This window comes from Myotis lucifugus, unplaced genomic scaffold (assembly GCF_000147115.1).
Source record: "Myotis lucifugus unplaced genomic scaffold, Myoluc2.0 scaffold_1250, whole genome shotgun sequence".
In the NCBI taxonomy this organism is placed as follows: domain Eukaryota; kingdom Metazoa; phylum Chordata; class Mammalia; order Chiroptera; family Vespertilionidae; genus Myotis; species Myotis lucifugus.
The window spans coordinates 152,888-166,269 of NW_005872298.1; the positions used below are offsets into that span (position 1 = coordinate 152,888).

General features: G+C 51.5%; 1 protein-coding gene across 1 annotated transcript; it reads right to left on the reverse strand.

Moving 5' to 3' along the window:
* Positions 1-2,353: 2,353 nt before the first annotated feature.
* Positions 2,354-12,974, reverse strand: LOC102437070 (antizyme inhibitor 2-like). The gene is made up of 10 exons (XM_014449553.2): positions 12,894-12,974; positions 12,173-12,346; positions 11,513-11,685; positions 10,563-10,697; positions 9,184-9,349; positions 8,464-8,611; positions 6,156-6,256; positions 5,038-5,255; positions 4,507-4,569; positions 2,354-2,427 (listed from the first exon to the last, which is right to left on the reverse strand). Exons 1-9 carry the CDS (start codon positions 12,972-12,974, stop codon positions 4,545-4,547), a joined length of 1,221 nt encoding a protein of 406 aa, XP_014305039.2. The 3' UTR covers positions 2,354-2,427; positions 4,507-4,544.
* Positions 12,975-13,382: the final 408 nt, after the last annotated feature.

Below are 13,382 nucleotides of genomic sequence, written 5' to 3' on the forward strand. Positions count from 1 at the left end.
CAGCCTCAGGCGCTGGGGCCGGGCTTCTCAGTCTTCCTGAGGACATGGGGCGGACGGATGTGGGGCAGGCAGCTTCTCCGGCCGGCTGAGGCCTGAGATCACAGGCAGGCATCTTCTCCAGCCGGTTGCAGACTGGGATCACGGGCAGGCGGCTTCTCCAGCCGGTTGCAGACTGGGATCATGGTCAGGCAGCTTCTCCGGCGTGCTGAGGCCTGAGATCACAGGCAGGAGGCTTCTCCAGCAGGCTACAGACTGGGATCACGGGCAGGCAGCTTCTCCAGCCGGCTGCAGACTGGGATCAAGGGGTAGGCGGCTTCTTCATCTCCCAGGCCGCAGCCAGGCTCAGGCACTGGAGCCAGACTTTTCTGTCTCCCCTGACTTCTGCCTCTCCAATAGGCCTGGAGCAGCCAGAGCCGGGATGCTGTGGCTGCAACACAAGTATTCAGACTCTGGCCTCTGCCATCTTTGTTGGGTTAATGTGCATATCTCTGGATGGGTTTGGTGGGCTTGGCTGGTGGGCGTGGCTTGGGCATAGCAAAGGTATGTTCAATTTGCATGTTTGTCTATTATTAGGTAAGATAATTATTATTGCCAGAGGAACTATGCCACACAAATAGTTGCAGTTACAATTCACACATCGATTTATTCTCTTTTTATCATTGCAGTGGGTCCAAAGCTTATTAACACAGAACACACTGTTACAAAATTTCTGGTGCCATGGGTACAGGCTTAAAAGGAGCTCCCAAAGTGTGGCTTCTTCTGGTGGCAGCAGCAGCGCCTTCTCTGGCTGGCTGGTCAGATCAGGAACCAAGTTTCAGTTTCAGGGCGGCGTTGCCTTCAGAGATCCCTGCGCACAGCTTGGATCTATCTGAGGCCCCACCGTTTGTTCGTCTGTCTTCTGGCACCAAGCCGAGCTGAACCAAGTGGGGAAGGGGACTGCGCCCAAGCTGAAGGCGATCAGCGAAGATAACTTAAAGCGATCAGAGCCACCAGTGCAGTGCAGGGATCAAAGCAATTAGCAATGACCAGGCGTCCAGCAATCAAGCAATGATCAACTTGAATGGCCTATAGTACCCACGGCAGTTCAGGGGGGGAGTAGAGGATTCTGGTAAACAAAATGCATAACAACATCTCAAGTTTAACAGTAGTTCCTATGGGCATATCAGTAAACAAACTTTGCAAGCACTCGGTTTCACTCTGAAGAGGGGGAGGAGCATATGTCATCAGACATGGTTATCAGGGCAAGTCACTCTAAGTCAGCAGTCTGAGTTCAAATCCTGATCAATGGAATACACACGCTGGAGTGCAGTGGGGAATGTGTCCTTAATATCACACTTTAAGTTTCAGGACAGTTAACTCAAACCTTTTAAAACCTTTTTAACTTTTTTTGGCATTTTTAAACTTTCTATATTTTACTACCACAAAGCACCATTCTCTCTCCTTCCATATCCCTTTGCGTGCTTTAATTTTTCTTTTTTTTAATATATTTTTATTGATTTCAGAGAGGAAGGGAGAGGGAGAGAGAGATAGAAACATCAATGATGAGAGAGAATCACTGATCGGCTGCCTCCTGCACGCCCCCCACTGGGGATCGAGCCCGCAACCTGGGCATATGCCCTGACCGGGAATCGAACCGGTGACCTCTCGGTTCCTGGGTCGACGCTCAACCGATGAGCTACACCCGGCTGGGCTAATTTTTCTTTACAATACTTGTTCTTCCACTTTATTTTATCATTTATATGTTTGCTCCTGCTCTGATTTTTCCAAAGGAAGAAAATGGAAGGTGAGCTCCATGAGGACAGGTTCTGCACATCTTATTCATCATGTATAACCTTGCCTAGAATAACACCATCACAGACTAGGCCCTCACATTTTATTTTATGGATGGATGCACAGTTGGATGAATGGATGAATGGATCAATTGATGGTCAGTGAATGGAAGGATGGCTGGACGATGGATCAATGGATGAAAGGATGGACAGACTGATGAATGATAACTGGATGGATGAATGGATTCATGAATGAATGGGTAAATGAGTTGACATCCAAAATGCCACAGGGCAACACCTATAGACCAAAGCACAAAACACTCCAGCAATTCTTGCACATGAATGTAACTTTATTTTTACCTAAAGCCCACTCATATTTGCTCTTCCAGACACCTCTGAGGGGGTAAGTGTGGTTGTTTCCAGCCCAAATTTCAGGATCTGGGAGTAGAGGAATGAGTAACACAGGGCCTGAAGGCTGCCTGAGCCCACTGGCATCCTTAGGAGGCATATGCAGCCCATCCTTTCTCTTCAGATGTCTGGGGCTGAGATGTCTTTGGAAAAAGGAGGCTGGACAATACCCCTGGTCTGAGCTGAGTGTGGAGGCAGCAGTGAGATGGTGGGGCTGACTCTGGTGGATGACGAGGACCATGTGCAGGAGCTGAGGATCAGAGAAGTCGTATCAGGTGAAGCTTAAAAAGGACACAGGACACAGAAGGTGAGTGGCTTTGGCCTCTGGGACCCACTGCCCCTACCTCCGCCAGTGTCTTTGCCTGTAGGACACGTTTTCTTTTCTCAGCTCAGAACTTTCCCAAATATTGTTTCTAAACCTGGGAGACACACGGTAGTACCTGTCTTATTTTGGAGTTGGATATTCCCATTCCTTGTCCTCCCACCTTTCAAACTGGGGCGTTCTTAAGGCCAACGCCAGGACAGTCACCCACATGCCTAGCCCAATACCTGTATGGCCAGATGCAATATGCTCCCTGAGGATGCCCAGACCAAGGGGGCAGGGAGTGGTTTCTGTGTAGGAAAGGTCCCGGGCCAAAGCCAACCTGAGGCAGGGTTCTGGAAATGAACTGACCTGAATGAGGATTTGCATTATCTGACATAATCCTCTCAACAGCCATGCCAGGATGGTACTAACTAATATCATTCTCATGCCATTGATGGAGAAACTGAGGCTCTGACCACACTGCCAGTTTGTGATGGAGCCTGGATTTGCTACAAGTCTGACTCCAGACCAGGTGTTCTTGGCACTAGAATGGGTGCCTATAGTTCACGTGAATATTTCTGGAACAACACAGGGGTCACTAACTGGATAAAAGGAGGGATGAATCCTGGCCAGTGTGGCTCAGTTGGTTGGACATTTTCCCAAACAGCAAAAGGTTGCTGGTTCCATTCCTGGTCAGAGTACATGCCTGGGTTGTGGACTGACTTGATTCCCAGTAAGGGGCATGCAGAAGACAGCCAATGGATGTTCCCTTCTCACATGGATATTTGTCTCTCTCCCTTTCCCTTCCTCTCTCTCTCTCTAAAAATCAATTCTTAAGATACATATTTTTTTTATTTATTTATTTTTTATTTTTTTTTTAATATATCTTATTGATTTTTCACAGAGAGGAAGGGAGAGGGATAGAGAGTTAGAAACATCGATGAGAGAGAAACATCGATCAGCTGCCTCCTGCACGCCCCCCAGTGGGGATGTGCCCGCAACCAAGGTACATGCCCTTGCCGGGAATCGAACCTGGGACCCTTGAGTCCGCAGGCCGACGCTCTATCCACTGAGCCAAACCGGTTCGGCCATATTTTTTTTAAATAAAAAGAGGAATGAAAGAATCTCAAGGTCCTGGCCAAGGCCGGTTGCTTCACACTCCAGGCTATGGCCTTCAGGGAGCACGTTTTATAATAATGCTGGAAGCTGGTCCATCCTTGCTGCTTAACACAGTCGCTGTGGGGAAGAAACCTCTGCACAGCATATGTTTCAAGGGACCTGGCGTAGATGGCATACTGTTCTTAATATGTTTGCTCCCCTACTTAGAGCTATGTGTTTTAACCAAGGTCACCGCTCTGAGAAAGGTTGTTTCCCCAGGTGGGGATTTTTCCCTGGAGTTAGGGATTAACAGGACTAAGGAAGAGAATGAATCAGTAAAACCCCTTAACTAAGTGCCAGGCGGGTAGTTGATCACTTTAACTACGAACAATCACGCTTAAGCTACATAATCTTTACTTAGGATAATCTCCTTCAGTTACTTCCTTGTAGTTTAACAGAACAATAGAGTAGTGACCTTGGAATGGAGATAACAAAGGCCCTAACCTTTGCAATAGAATGGATAGGATTAAAATCAACTGGTATAAATACAGGAGAATAAAGACAGTACCTGGCTACAGAACCTGGCTGGAGAACCTGACTAGAGAACCTGGCTAGGCTGCTGATCAACTGAACGCTGTCTCCATGTCATTTCTTATTCACCGACTCCATCCACACCTTTAGAAACCCCGGGACCTGCTGGGGTTGGACCCCAACATAACACCAGTTTCTCAAGCCTACCCCACTCCAGGGCTCAGGGGGTAAGAACACAAGGGTGGAGTCATCTGCCCAGAAGGGCTCACCTGTATTTCAGGCCACCATTGGGGGAAAATTGCCTCATCGTTTCAGAGGCAACCAAACCTCTGCTTCCCACATGTTACTCACCCCACCCCACCCCCACCTCCCCCCAAGCCATCCCAGGTGGCGCACCAAGTGTCTGGAACCCCTCCATTCTGCCATGTCCAAGCTTAAGGCGCTGTCTTCAGCAGGCTCCTGTGGAAAAGTTGTACCAGTAAAGGGGTGTTCTAGAAGCCCCCATCATCTTGGGGAGTGAACCCTAGATTGGGCTAACAGGAGGCCCTTGGGCAGAGCCTGTGAGGGAACCTGAGGCTGGTAGGGAAGGGACTTCGAATCAGGAAAGCGGGGAACAGCCACAAATGGTCAGAGCAGAGTGGGGCCTTGGCCAAGAATTAAGGGTTACGGGGGCTTAAGGATGTCAGCTTGTGGACACAGAGGCGTCTAAACATCAGAGCTGTCACAGCTGCCCAGATGGGCTGCCTTGGACTTATATGGGTAATGGGTGTAACAGCTCACCCCACAGGCAATGTATGTCAGTTGGATCTTTCTGGGGTCAATGGGGTGGGGGAGGGGGGGGGTATGGTATTTCCTGGACCTGGGAACCCAGATTGTAGCCATCAGCTCCCTGGGCCAAGTTCAGATCCTTGAGCTCTCTTCAGATACCTGAGCTCAGGTCCCATCATGTAGCAGATGGTCGCAGGCGGGAAGCCATTGAAGGTGGAGCTCATGACTGAACTGTAGGCGCCCATGGAGGGGAAGATGAGCCAGTCACCCACGTCCAGCTCAGGCAGCTGCACCTCCTTGTTGAAGAACGTGTCAAAGGCATCGCACGTGGGACCATAAAGGATGCAGGGGAAGAGGGCCGGCTTTGAGCAGAGCTCCTGCAGGGACACAGGGGTGGGGAATCAGAGAAGGAAGAGCTCCTGCCCCCAACCCACCCTCCCAGCCCATGCCCTCGGCCAGCAGAGCACCCCTGGCACCAGCGAGGACACTGGCAGGCACTCACACCAGCCAGTCCCTGTGTGCCAGGCACTGCTCTTGACCCGGCCCTCATGGAGCTTATATTCCCTCAAGTGACACATCCTAGCCCTGCTAATTCTCAAGGCCACACACACATGGGGCCTCCGTTTCCCATCTATAAAAGCAAAAGATTTCAGTCAATAATCACTCAAAATAGTGGGTCAAACTCAGCTGCTATTGGAATCACATTGGAGGAGGTTTAACAAAGGATTGATGCCACGTCCCAACCCAGGAGAGGCCTGATTTCAATCGTCTGGGCCTTCGCCTCGGCATCGGGGTCCTTGGAAGCTTCCCAGATGAGTCTACTGTGAAGCAAGTAAGAGAACCTCCATTTCCTAAAACTCCTGCATCTCCAGCATTCAAGTATTCTGGTCACACAAACACACACACACACACACACACACACACACACACACACACACAGTGCATACAGAGAGATCACATGGAAACCCAGAGGCAAACCTATGTGCGCACACACCCACACAGAACCATATACCCATCCACCCACCTACCTGCACAGGTGTCAGTCAGCATGCTCATACACAAAATGCACACACAAAGAAGTGCACATGCAAATACAAACAGGCTTGCCTGTGCACATCCTTGTACATGCACATGGGATGACAATCTATAAAGCCATGTGTAGTCTAAGACCCTGCCCCTTGCACCTCACAGAGGGATCCCTGCCTCACAGGGAAAGGGGCTGAACTCACTGCTATCAGGGTCTGGGAGGTGCCAGAGCCACACAAGGGTCCCCTTACCTTCACCACAATTGGCATCCTGGGGACATGATCCCTGAGGAAGATGCGAAAGGTGCCATAGTGGCCCTCGTTGAGATAGTACAACAGTTTCCGGTGGCCTCCTGGGAAAGGGGAGAGGACAGGACTGTGCTCAGCCAAGTCTCACCACTGACGATCAACACTGAGTCCCGCACCCTTAACACCGGCCCAGACCCTCTGCCCAGCACTGGATAACCCTTGTGTCCTGCTTCAGGAGCCTCCCTGGATCCCCTGCAAGATTCGGGCCGGTTCTCTGGGCTCCCACGGCTCCTCTGCCCCACCCGCACCTCATCAGAGTGCTGCGGCTGCTACTGCCACTAACAATGATTGTACAAGCAACCCGGGCATTGTTCCAACCTGTGTGCACATATTAAATCATTTCATCCTCCTAACGACACTCTGAGTAGGGACAATGAACACTACTGTACATTTGAGGACACTGAGTCTTGCCAGAAGTTACACAGGAGAATGGGGCCGGGCTGGGATTAGTGCCCCTGTCAGTGCCCGGCTCTCACAGTCAGAGAGCAGCGTAATTGTCACCTCCTTCCCTCTAAATGCTCTGCCTCTGTTGATGCCTCACTGAGCACATGGCGGCTTCTCCCCAGCTCCATCACACTCCGATGTACATTGAGCTGATGCTCACCTACAGCCCCAGACCTTAGGACATGAACTACTACCAACCACTTTCTGAACAACCACTCCTAGTCCGACCTTAGACATTGATGTCCTTAATCTTTCCAACTGGTCTCTGTGGGCCCTGGAGCCATTCCATACCCTTTGAGCATTTAGATGCCCAGATCTTTCTGATTATTGGTTTCCTCTCCCTGGGTCCCCCCGCCCCCACCACCACCATCTTTTCCTGGTGTGAGTCACTCCTGTCTCCGCTCTCTCTCAGCTGCCAGCACTGATCCTGCCTCCTGTGCCCACAGCCCCACTTGTCCCTAAGCCAGTTGGTCATGGGTTAGTCATGGCAGCCCTGAGGCTGGGCACTCCGTCCGCTGCCATGTCTGCAAACACAAGGGCAGCAGCCTCTCGGTCGGACAGACCTGGCACCGCTGTGCACGAGCTAGCTGTGCAGCCTTGGACAGTCACTTCCTCTCTCTGAGCCTCCAGATCTCTGCCTGCAGAATGGGAATGGCCCCAAACTGCCTCACAGGAGGGCTGAGCGGAAATGAGGTAAAACAGTAATTGCTCACATAATAGATCCTTAACCACTGGCAGCTCATGCTATTTGTGAAGACAACAATGATAAGCCATAATATGCATAACTCAGGCTTTTGTTAAATGATAGCTGAAATCATATGCCCCAAATCACAATATTCTCTAATGAGACACTTTGTGAGGAAATGAAATTAGTGGACCCACGTGCCTTTAGGGTTACAAAGGTGTGTGTAGGGCATTTGTCCAAAGGATAAGGAAACAGATTAAAATGACTTAGAGCCCGGCTGTCGTGGCTCAGTGGTTGAGCATGAACCTATGACCAGGAGGTCATGGTTTGATTCCCGGTCAGGGAACCCTGCCTGAGTTGAGGGCTCCATCCCCAGTGTGGGATGTGCAGGGGTCAGCCAGTCAGGGATTCTCCCTGATCACTGATGTTTCTGTCTTTCTCTCTCCCTTTCCCTTCCTCTCTGAAATCAATAAAAATATATTTTAAAAATAAAATAAAAATTATTTAGAAATAGTTATATGACGGTCATAACATTTCAAAGTAAAGGGCACTAACCCAGAGGATGAGTCTATTCTAGCTCATAATGAACCAGAGTTTCTACTTAGCTCCCTTTGTGAGGACAGCAACCCCACCCACCCCCTTCCCCCAAATAACAAACAATCAAAAACTCTCCTGAGATGGTTGACTCAATATCATTTACTGTTACCCTACAAATGTCACCCTTAACCTCCCGGCCATGGTACTGACAATATTTCCTTCATATGTTTGTTATAGATATACTATGTACTCACTAGAACTTGGGTTCTAAAACTCCGCTCCTGTTAGAACATGCTTGCTCGGAAACAGTAAGGTGCATACCAGCAGGGGGGGCTGTGGCCCATGAGCTGTGCTCTCAGACTTCCCCCCCAGACACAGGAAGAATAAAGACCCTCAGTGCCTCCCTCCAGCCTCTCTGAGAACAACACAGTAACGGTACTGACAGGCTCTATCCTGCAGCCACATCAAAGCATGTTTCCCCCGAATGAGGAAGCCAGGGTGGAACTCAGACCCTCTGCCCCTCCTGCCCCCAAGGCCCGGGGACCCCTGGACAGAGCGCTCCCTGCCCAGTCGGGGCCCACCCACCAGGCTGCAGCACAGCCTTCTTGGCGATGATGTTGACAGCGGCCACGCAGACAGGTGCCGCGTAGAAGCGGCCTGGCTCCGCTATGACTTCAATGCCGGTCCCCTCGGGGAAGTCCTGGGCCAGGGCAGCATTGATCACTCTCGCCATCTGTGGGGACAGACCCGAGCCCTTTGAGGCCAGTCCCTGTGCGGGTCTTTCCCTGCGTCTTCTCTCTTCATTCCCCTGACAGCCTGTGGGAAGGTGTCAGCATCCCCTGTGCAGGGGAGGAAACAGGTAGAGACTGTGGCCCAGAGGGGAGAAGTGCCCGAGGGCACAAGCCTAGTGACCAGGCTGCAGCACCATGAGATCTGACTTGGAAACATTGAAATCAGTCCGTGATCAGCAAAGGGAAACTGTCCCCTGGGTGTGGGGGATACAGTAAGGAAACCTCTATCTGACTGTAGCCTTACCAGGGGTAGGAACCAACACGTCTATAGAAGGTACAGAACTGCATAGGCCTGTGCAAACACACACACACACACACACACACACACACACACACACACTCGTGTAAATGCACACAGACCACGCATGTAGCGTCAGAGACCTCTCAACCAACACAAAGCCCAGCTACATGCAGGCACAGGACTGAGTTTCAAGAGCTCCCTGTACACACACACACACTCTGTGCAATAAACCCCGCTGGGGCCCCCAGATGCCCTCTCCTCCTCCCCTCTTACCTCCTCAAACTCCGGCTCAGATCCCTCCACTCCAGGGAAGCCCCCTCCAATGTCCAGGAGGCTCATGTCATGCCCGACCCCACGGCCCATCTCGAACACGCGCCGGCAGTCGGCAATGGCCTGTGCGAAGCTGTGGGGATTCTGGCAGCCTGAGCCCACGTGGAAGCTGAGCACAGGTGGAGTGACAGGTGCAGAAACACACGAGGAAACACAAGGGTCAGCAGGACGATACACATTCGGAAACAGCCACACAGGCACACGGACACACCAGCACGGACACAGACATTGACTCCATGGAGCTTGTGCGCACCCACAGGAACCACAGCCTTGGCTGTGCCCATGGGGGTCCCAGAGACACACACCACATGACAGTCCGTGAGTTGGGCTCTCGTGGTTGTGGGACAGTCACCTCTCTTAGCAACCCCTCCCAAACCTCGCGGCAGGGGCTCCCTTTCTTCTCCTCCCTGGAATGCAAGTGATCTGAACCCCAAATCTCAAACCATCCGCCGGGGGAGGAGGGGCAGCGGACCCAATCAGGGGCAGGTGGGGTGATGTGAGGGAGGACGCTCTCCAGGTGCAACATTCAAGGGGGCACCAAAGCTCTGAGCAATCAACGTAAGTAACCTTCGTGCACTATCTCTATATATTAGAGAGAGAGGAAGAGCGAGTGAGGGAGAGACCTCAATTGGTTGCCTCCTGTACACACCCCATCAAGGGATCGAACCCGGTGATGCAGAAATACCATGATGAATAAAATACAAAAACTTTAAATAAAGACAAGATTAGTTAAGAGTAATTGGACCCAGAAGGAAAAGGAAAATTTAAAAATGCCAATCCTGTCTTGATGTAAAATTTGATATTCTCTCATCATTGATTTTTTTAAAATATATATTTTTATTAATTCAGAGAGGAAGGCAGAGGAAGAGAGAGAGAGACATCAATTATGATAGAGAATCATTGACTGGCTGCCTCCTGTACGCCCCCTACTGGGGATCAAGCCGCAACCAGGCATATGCCCTTGATCTGAATCCAACCCGAGACCCTTCAGTCCACAGGCTGACGCTTTATCTACTGAGTCAAACGAGCTAGGGCTCATCATGGATTTCTTCTGCATTAATTTTTTAAATACTGTATTAAAACATTATTTCTCTAGAGTACAAAGTTTTCGGCACCCCGTTAAATTTTGCATCCAAGGCCAGTGCCTTGCCTGCCCCACCCTCCCAGCAGCTGACACCCACTTCCTCTTCTGAGGACCACAGGGAGCCACCGGAGGCCCAGAGGGGCCACGCTGACCCGAGGGCACCCAGGGAGTCAGAGGCTGGGGACAGGCATGGGGACCTGGAGCCCTGCCTCACAAGAGAGAAAGTCCGTGCTCTTACCTGGCTCCCACCACAGCCAGGCCTAGGTCTCGGGCGGACTTGAGCAAGTGTCCACACAGCTCCAGGCTGGCCCCAAACTTGGTGCTCAGACGGATGAGGCTCTGGCTGTCCTCAGTCCACAGTCGAAGGACCAGCCTGGGAGGGGGTGTGAAGGGACAGGCATTCTTAGACACATGAACCTTAGGCATGGATGCTTTTCTGCCCCCACCCAAACTCCCTCCAGCCTCCCTCCAACACTGCCTCGGTTTTCTGGACTGTCCAGCTATGGAGATCCAGGGAGGGAACTTTTTTAATTTTTTAAAATATATTTTTATTGATTTCAGAGAGAAGGGGAGAGGGAGAGAGAGATAGAAACATCAATAATGAGAGAGAGAAGCATTGATCGGCTGGCTACTGTATGCCCCTTACTAGAGATCAAGCCTGCAACTGGGTCATGTGCCCTTGACATGAATCTAACCCAGGACCCTTCAGTGCACAGACCTGACACTCTATCCACTGAGGCAAACCAGTTAGGGCTACACTACTTCTTACAGACTTCTGCCCAGGCAAGAAAAAGCAGGAAAAGGATAAAATTATAAACATCCCTTCAGCAGACCAGACCTGCTCTCACAGAATCAGAGACGTTAAATAACTTTCCCAAGAACACACAGATGGGACAAGTAAGTCAGAAATGTGAGCCCTGGTCTTCCTGAATCCTATGTGAGTGCTTTTCCTGCGAGGTTGCTGACTCCAGACCTCCTAATGCCAGGCTCTGCCAGCGCCTCTGCAGACACAGGGAATCTTTGACAAGAATGGGCACCAGGGAGGGCATTGGGACACCCGACCCACATGCTTGTTCTTTGCTGCTTGGGCATCTCCTAGGCACCACGGAACAGCCTTCATCTTCTTGCTGAGGCCCAAGTCAGTTTGCCAGAACTTCCTCCCTGTTCCCACCTGCCTGCTGGTCTCACCTGGCCCCAGGGTGGTGCTGGGCCACCTTGGTCAGCTCCTCCTCACTGTCGAAGGTCAGGAGCTGCACCCCATGGCGGGCAGCATACTGCAGGTGGGAGACGGGCTTGCAGGGGTGGGCATAGATGATGCGTGAGGGGGCCACGCCCAGGCCCAGCACCTGCTCCAGCTCCACCTGCCATGGGCAAAGCCGGAGTAAGGGGCTGCCTCCCTGCTGCCCTGCTTTTTGGGCACAGGAACCATGGGCATGAGGAGCTGTGCCCTACTGAGCCCCTACTGTGCATCTGGCACAGCGCTGGGCACATATTGTGCTACTTAAGCTTCTAGACTGCTCTGAGGAACATATAGTTGAACCCATTTTAAAGACCAAGAAACTGAGGCTCCAGTGAAATGGCTGGGCCAGGACAGAATGGGGTCTGGGGATTAAAGCGCGTATTCCCTCCACTCCTTAGCTCAGGCTGACTGCCCTCGTCACCTAGACCAGAGGAGGGTGCATCACTCTCAGTTAATTCATTTATTCCTTCACAAACAATTGGGCACCACACACATCAGCCACTGTTCATGGGCTGCTGTCCCCACTTTGAGACACCTGGCAACTGGCCTTTTTCCTCCAGGAACAGTCAGGCCTATGAATGAGGAAACTGGCTGTGGCCCAGGCTCACCTGGCTGGCACAGTCGAAGCCGGTGCCCAGGGCGGCCAGGACACGCAGCACCCAAGGGCTGCTGTTACACTTCACCGCATAGAAGGGCGAGACCCTTGGCAGGGCCTGGCAGAAGGCCTGGTGGCGACTGGCCAACACTCTCAGGTCGCCCACCATGAAGGGGTCTCGGTGGTCCTGCCAAGGCAGAGAGAGAGGCAAGAAAGGCTGGGCATTGTGTCACTTCAGTGAATCTTCACAGGGTCTCCATGCGGCAAGTACTGCTGTTACCCAGTTAGGAAAAGAGGAAACTGTGGTTCTAAAATCTTTTTATTTTTTTACTTTTTCTTGAATACATTGGGGTGACACTGGTTAAAAAATTATACAGGTGTCAGGTGCACTACAATATGAATCTTTTTCTCAAAGTCAATAGCTACTACATGGTAATGGTAGGATTTGATGCTTGATCTTCTAACTTTTACAACAGGAAGACAAGAGGGCAACAAGCTTTATAGACCAAATGGGTGCCAGGACTCTCCAACCCACACCCGGATCGCTTGGCACAGGGTGAAATCCCAGGAGCTGGCGGGGGTTAGAAGGGGACAGGAGAACTATCCCATGCCACCAGGGAACACAGCTATTCAGTAAGACCTAGTAAACTAACTTATAAAACACAAAGTCTTATTTTGTCCTCACCTAAGTAGGGACTGAGACCCACCCTCTCCACACCCTCCTCTCCCCTCACCTTATCAGAGAGCTCCCGGATCTTCTTCAAGACCACCTCCATGGCCGATTCCTCAGGCCCCAGGGGGACGATATCCTTCATCAACAAGCTTCCAGAGTGTCCATCGTTCTCCTTCGAGTCGGTGAGGGTGGTGCTCATCCCTGACTGTCCAACATAGCCCGCTGCCAGGGACACTCCCAGCATCCTGGAAAGGCCTTGCTCTGAGGACACTCCTCCCTCCTCCTCCCAGCACCCTGCTGGCCCGTGGAGCCAGAGTTCCTAGGCCAGTAAATCCTCGGCCCTCCCATGCAGCCACATAGAGCTCCATGGAGCCCTCGTGAACTTTCCCATCTGTAGGAAGGACCACTGGCCAGGCCCAGCCTGCTTCAGTGACCTAGTATGAGACCAAACAAAATGCACAAATTTGCCAGGCCGGTGTTGCTCAGTGGTTGAGTGTTGACCCATGAACCAGGGGATCAGGGTTTGATTCCACAGCAGGGCACATGCCTA

Bases quoted from the DNA above. Each gene is read 5' to 3' on its own strand.
- LOC102437070 (XM_014449553.2), bottom strand. From the start codon at position 12,974: ATGAAGGATATCGTCCCCCTGGGGCCTGAGGAATCGGCCATGGAGGTG. The intron at 12,347-12,893 runs GTGAGGGGAGAG...CTGCCTTGGCAG, and splicing joins TCCGGGAGCTCTCTGATAAG to GACCACCGAGACCCCTTCAT. The intron at 9,350-10,562 runs GTAAGAGCACGG...ACCTGTGCTCAG, and splicing joins CTGGCTGTGGTGGGAGCCAG to CTTCCACGTGGGCTCAGGCT.